The sequence below is a fragment of the Diaphorina citri genome, unplaced genomic scaffold, assembly GCF_000475195.1.
Source record: "Diaphorina citri unplaced genomic scaffold, Diaci psyllid genome assembly version 1.1 scaffold1100, whole genome shotgun sequence".
Taxonomy (NCBI): domain Eukaryota; kingdom Metazoa; phylum Arthropoda; class Insecta; order Hemiptera; family Psyllidae; genus Diaphorina; species Diaphorina citri.
Window position 1 is genome coordinate 70,511 of NW_007378529.1, and position 13,130 is coordinate 83,640.

General features: G+C 38.5%; 2 protein-coding genes across 2 annotated transcripts in view; one reads left to right on the top strand and one right to left on the bottom strand.

Annotated features, from left to right (window-relative positions):
• Window positions 1-735, top strand: part of LOC103514198 (probable ATP-dependent RNA helicase Dbp73D) — a 3,711-nt gene extending 2,976 nt beyond the window's left edge. Inside the window, exons 5-6 of the mRNA XM_026827237.1 lie at window positions 193-565; window positions 629-735. Coding sequence (XP_026683038.1) covers window positions 193-565; window positions 629-735 — 480 coding nt within the window. The remainder of the gene's footprint in view (window positions 1-192; window positions 566-628) is intronic.
• A 157-nt stretch (window positions 736-892) lies between these two features.
• Window positions 893-13,130, bottom strand: part of LOC103514199 (protein virilizer homolog) — a gene marked incomplete at its 5' end in the record, with an annotated part of 29,423 nt that continues 17,185 nt past the window's right edge. Inside the window, 12 exon segments of the mRNA XM_026827238.1 lie at window positions 893-933; window positions 2,879-2,990; window positions 3,627-3,817; window positions 4,552-4,731; window positions 4,770-5,043; window positions 5,426-5,625; window positions 7,038-7,146; window positions 9,101-9,239; window positions 9,339-9,358; window positions 10,994-11,124; window positions 11,387-11,537; window positions 11,788-12,991. Coding sequence (XP_026683039.1) covers window positions 893-933; window positions 2,879-2,990; window positions 3,627-3,817; window positions 4,552-4,731; window positions 4,770-5,043; window positions 5,426-5,625; window positions 7,038-7,146; window positions 9,101-9,239; window positions 9,339-9,358; window positions 10,994-11,124; window positions 11,387-11,537; window positions 11,788-12,991 — 2,752 coding nt within the window.

Below are 13,130 nucleotides of genomic sequence, written 5' to 3' on the forward strand. Positions count from 1 at the left end.
AATAAAAAAGCACTGGAAACCTTGAGTAACGCTACATATTATAATGGCACTAAATTTAGCTTCAACTATTAGCATACATTACATACCTACATATCAGTCTGAGAAAATAAAGAGAAATTCGTTTTAATAACAGTGAATAAATCAGAGTCATTCATCCAGATGTTAATGGTCAATATTTTCTTTCATTTTCAGAGAGAAGGCGAAATGACGATGAAAATTGCAAAAGCACAAAAGAAAGGAAAGAACATCAAGAAGAAAAACAAAAAGCTTCTTGACGGGTCGTCAAAGAAAAACGTAAACACAAACGCGAGTGTACAGAAGAGTAGTAAAGCTCAAAAGAAATCAGATGAAATAGTAGACAAAAAGGTTAAAACTGTAGTTACAGAAAAGAAATCAGCCAAAGTAGGAGACGAAAAGGTTAAAACAGCTGTTAGTACTGATTCACCTACTACTGGGCAGACTTCTGGAGAAACTGTGAAAACCAAAGATCAGAAAATGGTGAAGAGAAGTGAAATCAAGAAAGTGGTGAAGAAAAATGCCAAGACCGAAGGGAAAAATAAATTCAGTAAGAAAAATAAACCCAACAAAAAGAAAAACCAGGAAGTGAAGAAGATGAAAAATGAAGGAGAAAAGAAGAGTGCAATGAAGAGGAACAAAAAGATCAAACTCAAGAAACTGCTGAAGAAACAGAAAGGTCAAAACAAAATTGGTGAAGATAAGGCAAAGAAATCTTGATAAAATATATAGAAGACTCGTATCTCCTTCCATGCCAATGAAGACTTTGTTCTGACGTACCGAAAGGAGACTAAAATATTAAAATAAATGTTTAGTTAGAGGTTTAGTTTGTTAGTCTATGACAATTGTCCATTAAGCACAAGCAGCGTCTACGAGCCTACACTAAGTGTGATGGAACCCAGTTGGGCTGCAAGATATCTGCGAAAACAGAATCAAGAGAGATGAGACACTGCTGTCTGTCGAGAGAAATAAGGAATACCTCGGTATTAAGGAACTCAATGAAATGACTCATAGGTGTATTCTTGGAATATTCTGACGGGAAATAATGGGATTAACAAGAAGGACTTCGAGATGGAATGGAGAAAAGAAGAGAGCGAAACTATATAAAATAGAGAGCAGACATTGAGATGAGAAACAGGATGTATAACCACACTTTTCCAAAGATAGAGTCGTTCTACAATACAAAGACCAAAGTATTAAATTACATTGAGAGGAATATATTTACCTTGTTTAACCTATTCTGCTGGAAAAGGATTGAAAATCTAGCCAAGGTTTCAGACTCATTTTACCTTTTCACATTGTAACTAAGGGTTGAAGGAAAATATAATTATGGCGAAGAGTGAGGAATAAAGGTAGGTAACAAGTTACATGTTAAGATGAAAATCATATGATCTTAAGAATATACCCTGTTAATGCTGCCGAAATGATATGAGGAATACATAAGTAAACAGACATGAGGGAAAAACTTTAACCTATTCTGCTGGAAAAGGATTGAAAATCTAGCCAAGGTTTCAGACTCATTTTACCTTTTCACATTGTAACTAAGGGTTGAAGGTTTAACCTATTCTGCTGGAAAAGGATTGAAAATCCAGCCAAGGTTTCAGACTCATTTTACCTTTTGACATTGTAACTCAGGGTTGAAGGAAAATATAATTATGGCGAAGAGTGAGGAATAAAGGTAGGTAACAAGTTACATGTTAAGATGAAAATCATATGATCTTGTCAGCATAACAACTGACTGTTTTATTCAAAGGTATTACACGTACAAAGGTAACCATTGGAAAACGAGGGGAACATAAACAAAGAATTCAACAATAAATAAATTATACACTAACAAGTTGTTGGTCTTGTATGTCTACTCAAGGTATTCGTTGTTTTGCAAGACAACTCAATATTCTCTATCTTCAATCTGAAGAGTGAGGAATAAAGGTAGGTAACTTAGTTACATGTTAAGATGAAAATCATATGATCTTGTCAGCATAACAACTGACTGTTTTATTCAAAGGTATTGCACGTACAAAGGTAACCATTGGAAAACGAGGGGAACATAAACAAAGAATTCAACAATAAATAGATTATACACTATTAACAAGTTGTTGGTCTTGTATGTCTACTCAAGGTATTCGTTGTTTTGCAAGACAACTCAATATTCTCTATCTTCATAAGAAAAGAATAGAATATACCCTGTTAATGCTGCCGAAATGATATGAATACATAAGGTAAACAGACATGAGGGAAAAAATGGCCTGATATAACCGATTCATTGACTCATGTGAACAACATTTTTTCTCTGCTTAATGTCTTCGTCACTGTGTAACTGCTAAGGCTTTGGTGACAGGGGTTTTACCCTTCATTTGGAGACAAGCTGCCCACCTACTCACATTAACTTCACTCAGCATGAGTAGGGCCGGGAAAAGCCAGCAGCACGCGGTTACCCAGATGGTCACCCATCCGGATACCAACTACACGGAACTTTGCTTAACTCCAGTGAACCATCGGGAACTGATGATTTTAACATCACTTTCACATTTCCTCTGAAAGAAAGCAAATAGAAGGTGCGAGCTTTGGTTTGAAACTAGGTCTAGGTAGTAGGTACGGTGATGGTAGTTTTCAAGATTAAACCTGGGAAAAGATTCGTTTTTCATGTCATTTTCTTGGTATTTGTGCTACTTATTTCGTTCTAGACAAGATATCCCTTTTACAAGCTTTACCAAACCTTGGTATTTAAAAAAAAAAATCTATCGAACTGGGAAACAAAACACAAAGGTCAATGACTCAACTCTACCGATGTTTAACTGATCGTATTTTCTACCCTGTGAATAAGAACTTTATTAATTAAATTAAAATTCGACTTGGTACTTACTTCGTGCTGGCCTATACTGGGGCATGGAAGGGAAAAATCGACCACCCCTGTCTGGCTGTAAAATGTAGCCCCTTCCTCTGCCTCGAATACCGGCCCTGGTTGATATCAGGTCCTGGTAACAGAGAGAACGGGGGTTCGCGAATTTAATAACGAGGTAAAATTGAACCTTCAACTGCACAACTTTAAAATTCCATGCAAAAAACTTCGGACTTTGGATCTAAAGGTTGGTGGTTCGAGTCCAAGTCCAGTTATGAAATTTAGCGTAGTATAAGCGGGGAACAGAGAATTTAATAACGAGGTAAAATTGAAGCTTCAACTGCACGACTTTAAAATTCCATGCAAAAAACTTCGGACTTTGGATCTAAAGGTTGGCGGTTCGAGTCCAAGTCCAGTTATGAAATTTAGCGTAGTATAAGCGGGGAACAGCATTTGTGACAGACATTTATGCTCAAAACAGTTAAGCAAAAAACTTCGGACTTTGGATCTAAAGGTTGGTGGTTCGAGTCCAAGTCCAGTTATGAAATTTAGCGTAGTATAAGCGGGGAACGACATTTGTGACAGACATTTATGCTCAAAACAGTTAAAATTCCTTTTTTATGAAAAAAAAAAGAAAGAAAGAAAATATCATTTGCATAATGGTTCAAATTTTTTGACTCCTCCGGGAATCGAACTCGGGCCTCCCGCGTGCAAGGCGAGTGCAGTGACGCCATGGGAGCTGATAAAACGAGAAATAAAACGCCATACAAACCTGTGCAGCACGCATAGACATCTTGTTATATCCGGTAGGTCCTGTGGGCTGCTGGCCGCAAGTCTCCAGGGCCACAAAATCATCCACATGGAGTGAAGGAGGTCGCGATGTATTGGGCAGTCTAGTACGGAATATGTCGCCCCTCTGTATGGAGGATATAGTACGGAATCCGCGACCTCGCATTGGAGTAACTGAGGGAGAAACAGAGGTTAACAATCATAATCATACAGAGGTTGATAATTAGAGAAATAGTAACTGCTAAGGTCTTCCAGGGCCACAAAATCATCCACATGGAGTGAAGGAGGTCGCGATGTATTGGGCAGTCTAGTACGGAAGATGTCGCCTCTCTGTATGGAGGATATAGTACGGAATCCGCGACCCCGCATTGGAGTAACTGAGGGAGAAACAGAGGTTAACAATCATAATCATACAGAGGTTGATAATTAGAGAAATAGTAACTGCTAAGGTCTTATCGTCCTGGAATGGAAGAGAGAAGGAAGACAGGATTGGAGAAAAAGCCAGCCGTTCCGAGAACGAACCTTACCCGTTATGGATAATTTCCGCTCCGGACGGGAATCGAACCCGCGACCTAGCGCTACCAAGGCAGATGCGCTACCAACCAAGCTGACTAGGCTGGTAAGAGTTCAAAAAATACTGAGATGTGTAAATCAAATGGGTGACGACGTTAAAGAAAACCCACGAGGAGAAAAAGCCAGCCGTTCCGAGAACGAACCTTATCCGTTATGGATAATTTCCGCTCCGGACGGGAATCGAACCCGCGACCTAGCGCTACCAACCAAGCTGACTAGGCTGGTAAGAGTTCAAAAATACTGGGATGTGTAAATCAAATGGGTGACGACGTTAAAGAAAACCCACGACTGTGTTAACTCTCAGAGGTAAAATCGGCCATAAATGTGTTACTCACCGAAAGGTTTTCTCGTCTTCATATCCGTGATCATAGGCGAGTAAGGTGTGGGCTGACTATGGGCCCCAACACCTGAACTATCACTATGTACTGAACTAGCAGGGGTGGCTGACGGTATAACAACGGCTGGTACTATCTTAGCTCGCTTCTTAGGGGTCACAAAACCCACGATTGTGTTAACTCTCAGAGGTAAAATCGGCCATAAATGTGTTACTCACCGAAAGGTTTTCTCGTCTTCATATCCGTGATCATTGGCGAGTAAGGTGTGGGCTGACTATGGGCCCCAACAACTGAACTATCACTATGTACTGAACTAGCAGGGGTGGCTGACGGTATAACAACGGCTGGTACTATCTTAGCTCGCTTCTTAGGGGTCACTACTATGCTGATTTCAGATGGCGTCAAGTGTTTGGTGATGACAGCTTTGAGATCCTCGGTAAAGTCGATGTTGGGTAGAAGAGTGCGGGCTTCCTCTAGGATGTTACAGGGAATCTAACACAGAGCGAGAAGAGGAGAGGGGTCAATAAATTGCTAGTGTCCATTTGTCAAGGGTCTATGTACTCTATGTTCACCTTGCCCTTGGAATCAATTCAGGAGGGTACTTAGGGGTGGGGGGTGAGCCCCTCCTTGAGCTTCTAGGCCTGACTATGTTGGACCATGCTCTGAAACCTCTTCACAAATTTTCAGCCCATTTGAACTGAAACTTAAGTGCTGATAAAACTTTTTCTAATCTCTTCTCGTGAATATAGTAATTTAATGAAGAAACCATTTTTTCCCCCTCTAAATTCTAATGCTTGAGATCGACGATTATGTCATGATCATTCCTCCAAGATTTTTTTTCTGTTAATAAATTTTATCAAAAGTCAGCTTCTACCTGTTCAACGTCAGGATCTTCCTCCTCTGGAATGATAGACGGCAACCAGTAGCCAATGGAAAGCTTTTCCTCATCTACATCCCCGCGGATATAAATAGGTCTGGACGCAAACTGGGACAGCAGAGGTTCCATGGGAAGCACCACAGGTTCACTGCCAACATCTGAGAATGATATGGGATGAGGCTTGTACACACCGATATCTGAAGACAGACGGAGATTATCAATGAACCGAATGCAAATAGTAAAATCATAAGTATGTAGTCATTTTCTGAGTAAAATTCTGTGAAAAAGTTAACTCTGAAGAGTCTGGAGTAGCTTTCAGGACAAAAAAATCCTTCGAAGTTGCCAAGTAAGGGGGTCTCTTTCTGAATCTTAATGTGCCGCATCCATTTTAGTTTAGGACTATTGCACTAAAAATAATAATGGAAATTAAAAAGGACTTTTTTTCCAAGATGTTTGATAGAGGGAACTGCAACTGCTAAGGTCTTATCGTCCCGAAATCGAAGAGAGAAGGAAGACAGGATAGAATTGAGTAAAATTCTGTGAAAAAGTTAACTCTGAAGAGTCTGGAGTAACTTTCAGGACAAAAAAAATCCTTCGAAGTTGCCAAGTAAGGGGGTCTCTTTCTGAACCTTAATGTGCCGCATCCATTTTAGTTTAGGACTATTGCACTAAAAATAAATAATGGAAATTAAAAAGGACTTTTTTTTCAAGATGTTTGATAGAGGGAACTGCAACTGCTAAGGTCTTATCGTCCCGAAATCGAAGAGAATATTATGGGGACCAATGAGTTAATAGTCCAGGAAGGTGGCTATCGCCACAGGGTTGGTTCATAATGTTCGTTGGTCCAAATAGTGATAGTACGTTAAAATCATCAGTTCCCGATGGTTCACTGGAGTTAAGCAAAGTTCCGTGTAGTTGGTATCCGGATGGATGACCATCTGGGTAATCGCGTGCTGCTGGTTTTTCCGGTCCCCACTCATGCTGAGTGAAGTTAATGTGAGTAGGTGGGCAGCTTGTCTCCAAATGAAGGGTAAAACCACTGTCACCAAAGCCTTAGCAGTTACACAGTGACGAAGACATTAAGCAGAGAAAAAATGTTGTTCACATGAGTCAATGAATCGGTTATCAGGCCATTTTTTCCCTCATGTCTGTTTACTTATGCATTCCTCATATCATTTCGGCAGCATTAACGGTATATTCTATTCTATTCTTGATTTTTTCATTGGTTCATTCTCTTTTCAGAGGAGTGCGTTTCTGAAAATGCTGTCCAGTGTGGGCAAACAGAACATTCCCCGGGTGGGAATCGAACCCACGGTATAGCGCTTACAACGCAGACGAGCTGCCAACCAAACTTTAAACTGTCAGCAGTGTCAGCTTAGAACAAGATGTCACATTATGCTTACATCGACCCGTCCCATGATGGAACGATTATGGATTGATTGATTGATTGATTGATTGATTGATAAAATCCGCCCCGGGTGGGAATCGAACCCGCGGTATAGCGCTTACAACGCAGACGAGCTGCCAACCAAACTTTAAACTGTCAGCAGTGTCAGCTTAGAACAAGATGTCACATTATGCTAACAATGTTGGTGTGTTGGTTATTTACCTTTCTCTAGAATGCCGCCACACTTTGCCATGGTCTCATCCAGAAGTTTGACTAGTCCTGTTAGATTATCTCGCAACGGTACTATGAGCTCATCTGGATCCTTTTGTTCCTGGAAATCAATAACAAGATTATCTATCGTTATTACGGTGGATGCACTAGTTCCCAGAGAAAGGTTAGGTTTAACACAAACAAGCAGGGTCCGTCCCTCCGGGAATTTTTTAGCCCGTAGTGATTAGAGAAAATCAGTACCTATGTACCTACCTAATTTGTTTTTATCGTTATTACGGTGGATGCACTAGTTCCCAGAGAAGGGTTAGGTTAAACACAAAAAAAGAGCTTTCTTCTTCATTGTCGTATATCATCGTGTACGTTGCACGTTATACTGACTTGTGAGAAAATTTGAGAAGCTGATTGAAATTTCAGCGACTAAAGTGTCCCATGGGAGCTGATAAAACACTAAAACTTGTTCTCCCTTTACTCCCAATATAATGTTCAAGTCACCCATCCATTTATTGGCCTTGCTCGGCGTAGCTTAACATAGATGACGCTAAAACCGGTCTTAATCATTGGTTCATTCTCTTTTCAGAGGAGTGCGTTTCTGAAAATGCTGTCCAGTGTGGGCAAACAGAACATTGAAGATTTGGAGTCCAAGATGTTTGATAGAGGGAACTGCAACTGCTAAGGTCTTATCGTCCCGAAATCGAAGAGAGAAGGAAGACAGGATAGAAGAAAGCCAGCCGTTCAGAGAACGAACATTATCCGTTCAGGATAAAATTCGCCCCGGGTGGAGATTTGGAGTGTACGGAAGAAGAGTTGGAACATTTAGAAGATGTCTACGCTAAAGCTTTGGAACTTCTCAAGAAAGACGTAGAGGTAAGTTAGCAACTAATCTTGATATAATTATGAAATCGGTCAAGAGCGTCTCTGACAATTTACATATTATAATATAGAGCACTGGAAATTTGAGTACCTACATATTATAATGGCACTAAATTTAGCCTTCACTATTACATACATACCTACATATCAGTCTGAGAAAATAAAGAGAAATTCGTTTTAATAACAGTGAATAAATCAGAGTCATTCATCCAGATGTTAATGAGCACTGGAAACTTGAGTACCTACATATTATAATGGCACTAAATTTAGCCTTCACTATTACATACATTACATACCTACATATCAGTCTGAGAAAATAAAGAGAAATTCGTTTTAATAACAGTGAATAAATCAGAGTCATTCATCCAGATGTTAATGGTCAATATTTTCTTTCATTTTCAGAGAGAAGGCGAAATGACGATGAAAATTGCAAAAGCACAAAAGAAAGGAAAGAACATCAAGAAGAAAAACAAAAAGCTTCTTGACGGGTCGTCAAAGAAAAACGTAAACACAAACGCGAGTGTACAGAAGAGTAGTAAAGCTCAAAAGAAATCAGATGAAATAGTAGACAAAAAGGTTAAAACTTGAGTACCTACATATTATAATGGCACTAAATTTGGCCTTCACTATTACATACTTACCTACAAATCAGTCTGAGAAAATAAAGAGAAATTTATTAACAGTCAATAAATCAGAGTCATCCATCCAGATGTTAATGGTCATTCTTTTGTTTCGTTTTCAGAGAGAAGGCGAAATGACGGTGAAAATTGCAAAAGCACAAAAGAAAGGAAAGAACATCAAGAAGAAAAACAAAAAGCTTCTTGACGGGTCGTCAAAGAAAAACGTAAAGACCACAATAATGGCGGTAGCCTACTGCTGGGTTAAAGGGACTCTTTAGTACTATTCGAGCAGTATAAAAGATAATTAAATGACATTTTGGATTTGCCAACAGTATAAATACGTACGTTTAGTCTGGCTGAGGGACTATAAACAGAGAGTAGATCAGCGTCTAGCTAGGGGACTATAAACAGGGAGAAGACTAGCCCAAATTTCTCTGAAAAAAAAAGAAGAAAAGTAAGTAGACTGGGTGGAGGAATGAACGGGGGATTGAGGCAAAAGCCGGCAGGTGCCCCCTTTCAATCGCCCACCAGGGGTGGATGGAAGAACTACTTAAAAAAGTATACAGCATACCCATTGGAGGAGACAGGGATGTAATAGCACAGAGTATGAATATTGAGCAGAGTATCCACACACGTTAGGTCTTTATAATCCGCATTCCGGGCTTGGATCACATAGTAGAGCATCTTAGCGAGAAGTTTAATACTGAGGGAGAAAGGTTAAAACTGTAGTTACAGAAAAGAAATCAGCCAAAGTAGGAGACGAAAAGGTTAAAACAGCTGTTAGTACTGATTCACCTATTACTGGGCAGACTTCTGGAGAAACTGTGAAAACCAAAGATCAGAAAACGGTGAAGAGAAGTGAAATCAAGAAAGTGGTGAAGAAAAATGCCAAGACCGAAGGGAAAAATAAATTCAGTAAGAAAAATAAACCCAACAAAAAGAAAAACCAGGAAGTGAAGAAGATGAAAAATGAAGGAGAAAAGAAGAGTGCAATGAAGAGGAACAAAAAGATCAAACTCAAGAAACTGCTGAAGAAACAGAAAGGTCAAAACAAAATTGGAGAAGATAAGGCAAAGAAATCTTGATAAAATATATGGAAGACTCGTATCTCCTTCCATGCCAATGAAGACTTTGTTTTGACGTACCGAAAGGAGACTAAAATAAATGTTTAGTTAGAGGTTTAGTTTGTTAGTCTATGACAATTGTCCATTAAGCACAAGCAGCGTCTACGAGCCTACACTAAGGACGATCGACATCGACTGAAACACGAAGTCCTTTCAAAGTATCCTATCTTACCTCTTCATATGGGTTCCAGGCGATATCGGTCGACTGTGTAGCGTAGACACATTTCCACAGGTATGAATTACCTGTTCCCTCTGTACTTACCCAATATGTACATAAAGTATGAATAGCCCACATCAGAAAGACGATATCCTAACTTCCAAGTTGGTTTCATTTTAAGGTGAATGACATGCTCTATGCAAAATGCTGGATAGAAAGAAAATGAAATACGAAGACCATATTTTCAAATAAGTAAAAAAATATCATTGTTTTTTATAATGTCTATCTGATACTTGATGAGCACACACACATCAGGATCAGGTAGACCTGACAGGTACGGCTGGAAAGGTCCGTCTGTCAGGTCTACCTGATAACAACAAGAAAAGGAGGATTCTTGGAAGATTGGAAGCTAGAGAATAATAAGGGATTAAGTGATTATTTATTCTGGATTCTGAGGCTAGCCACTCACTATCAGGTAGACCTGACACACGGACCTTTTCAACTGTACCTATCAGCTCTACCTGATAATGAGTGGCTAACCGAAGATCATCATACTGTATAGCTTTATAGCTTCCTTTTGATGGTCAACAGGCCACTCAATAAGTGTAACCTCTCGTTTTCAGATCCTTCAATACAGGGTGGTACCTCGTATCCGAGCCCTGGTCGTGTTACCCACACAGGATCTGGCGTCTCAAGTGTACTCAGTATTCAAAACTTACATCAAGGGTACCAAGCTACAAGTGGTACTCACTGTAGGTTCCACGCCTATGTTGGATGAACAGAGGAAACTGGTTGCCGTAGGTAAGTGTCTTAAAAAAAAAAAAATAATAATAAAAAAAAAAATAAATACTAATGTCTACACTTACTTCCAATTCCAACACATTCCTAAATGGTCATAGAACTCAGTAGCAGCAGCAGCAATAACTGACAAAGTCCATTTAAAAAGAGGCTTGGCTTCCATCAAGTATCAGATAGACATGATAGGCGGTCCTGATCAGGCGTACCTGATAGTGAGTGCCTGGCTTTGTAGTCCCAATGGAGGCGAGGTGACACAGAGCCTGATAGCCAAATATTTGAAATAGTTTCCCCTTGCAATCTCACAGGTTATTTGCCCCTTCTTCTTCTTCTTCACATTTAATTGAATCAAATACATTTATTTAACAAATTCTACATTACCTGAAGGATGGGGAGAACAAAGGCCAATGTTTTTCCACTGCCAGTAGGAGCCGACACACAAATATCTCTGGGCCAGAACAGAGACCTCCTTGAGTGCTGCTTGATGAGGAATGGGATGAGTTCACTTTGAACTGAAAATAGACAAGATGGGTGTGAAAATGCCCTACAATACAGTATTACAATTCCTAGAATAGGTAAGATTATTATGGTACACTACTATTATGGTTGTGGCATACTGTCATCATTATTCTTGGATTTCCAATGGTTTAGTACGAGCGGTAACACCAAAAACTGGGAAATGAGCTTCAGAGGAAGGGAAATGGGCTCAGTTTCCAACTTACTGCATCATAGGAGTACTTTTAGTGAGTTCTATAGATCATTAAACCAAATTACCTGGGAAGAAATTGGTGACTTCATTCCTTCTCAAAAGTTTCTTGAAATAGGGATTCAACTCTGCCAGGTCTTCAACCTTACTGTTCAGATTTTTCAGGTCAACAGATATGACTGTAGGTTTTGCCAGCCAATCTGGTAACACTCTTTTCACCTGAAAGACAAACAACACATTTTCAAACAAAGAAGTGGGGGATAACTTTGCATGACACTCATAGGTACTTAATATAATTTTAAGTTTTTCAAAACAACAAGTACCTACCTATTGTATTTTTTTATTTTTTTTCTAGTAAAAGAATATATTTTCCTAACCATACTTTACCTTTTTCTTCTTCTGAAACTCCAAATTGCCTATAACTTGAAATCCTCTAGTAAAAGAATATATTTTCCTAACCATACTTTACCTTTTTCTTCTTCTGAAACTCCAAATTGCCTATAACTTGAAATCCTCCAAGATCATTTGTGTTTTCTTTATCATGTTCTTCTTCACTACTTTCATCTTCTTTGTCTTCTTCCTCTGGCTTATTTCCTTCATCTTTATTTTCCTCATTCTTGGGTTTGTTCTTATACCTTGCACGTTGCCTGAATCTTTTCTTTCCTTTCTTAGAAGTCTCATCTGATTTACTTTCTACCTTCTTGATCTCACTATTATTATTGTCAATTTTGGTCTTATTGGAAATGGCATTTGTATTCTCATCAGTTCTCATCTTCTTGAATTTTCCTCCATCAATCTCCACATTTGAAACAGGTTTGATAGGACAATCTTTCTCAATAGCAGCAGGGACCTCTAAGGTTTGCTTTTTCATCCTATCTCTAGGGACATCATTTTGCTCTAGATCTTTTTTGCTTTCTTCACGGTCAACACTGGTACTGATCTTTTCTGATTTTCTTTTGCTTGTTTTATTACTTAATTTATCATGTGCTTCATCAATTTTGTTTTTAGTAAATTCCTGTGATTTAGTATTTAGATTTTCTTCAGTTGAAATTTCATTTGAATCTATACCAGATTTCCTTTTCTTTTTCTTTTGAGAAGGACTTTCTGTAACATTGGTAGCTACTAATTCATTACTTAGTGGATGTTTGTTTGACTTTTGTTTTTTAGATGTATTTTCTATACTTTCTATGTTGTTTAATCCATTTTCTCTTGTATCCTGTTCAGTTGATTCTGGTTTAACTATATTTTCTTGGGTAGCACACTCATCTTCAATGTTCCTATTGTCCACAGTGAGTGACTTCTTTTTCTTCTTTTTAATTGAACTTTCATCATTAATCTCTTCACTAATTTCACAGGTTTTAGACTTCTTTCTTTTGGGACGACTGTTTTCAACATTTGTACATACAGCATCTTGTGTATTATTATCTTCACAGGTATCATCATCACACTGTTTTTCTTTTGATTTCTTTTTCTTACTGAGTAAAGTGGTATCACAGACTTCATCTTCTGTTATAAAATTACATTCATTATTAGGTAAACCATTTACATCAATATCTCTTTTCTTCCTTTTCTTAACTTTGGTAGGTTCTTCTTCATTTTGATTACACTTGTTTTCTGTTTGAGGAGTTGACTTATCAATCAGAAAATTTGATGATGTTTCATTGCCATAGTATCTGTAAAATGTAAATGAAAGACATAAATTATATAAAATATTGTCATCTGAACTTTAGTACCACATAAGTCAATTTTGGCAATGTTTCTAGAGGGAGTAAAAATTTGGTTATTAAGAAGTCATGATAATGAAAAAGAAAG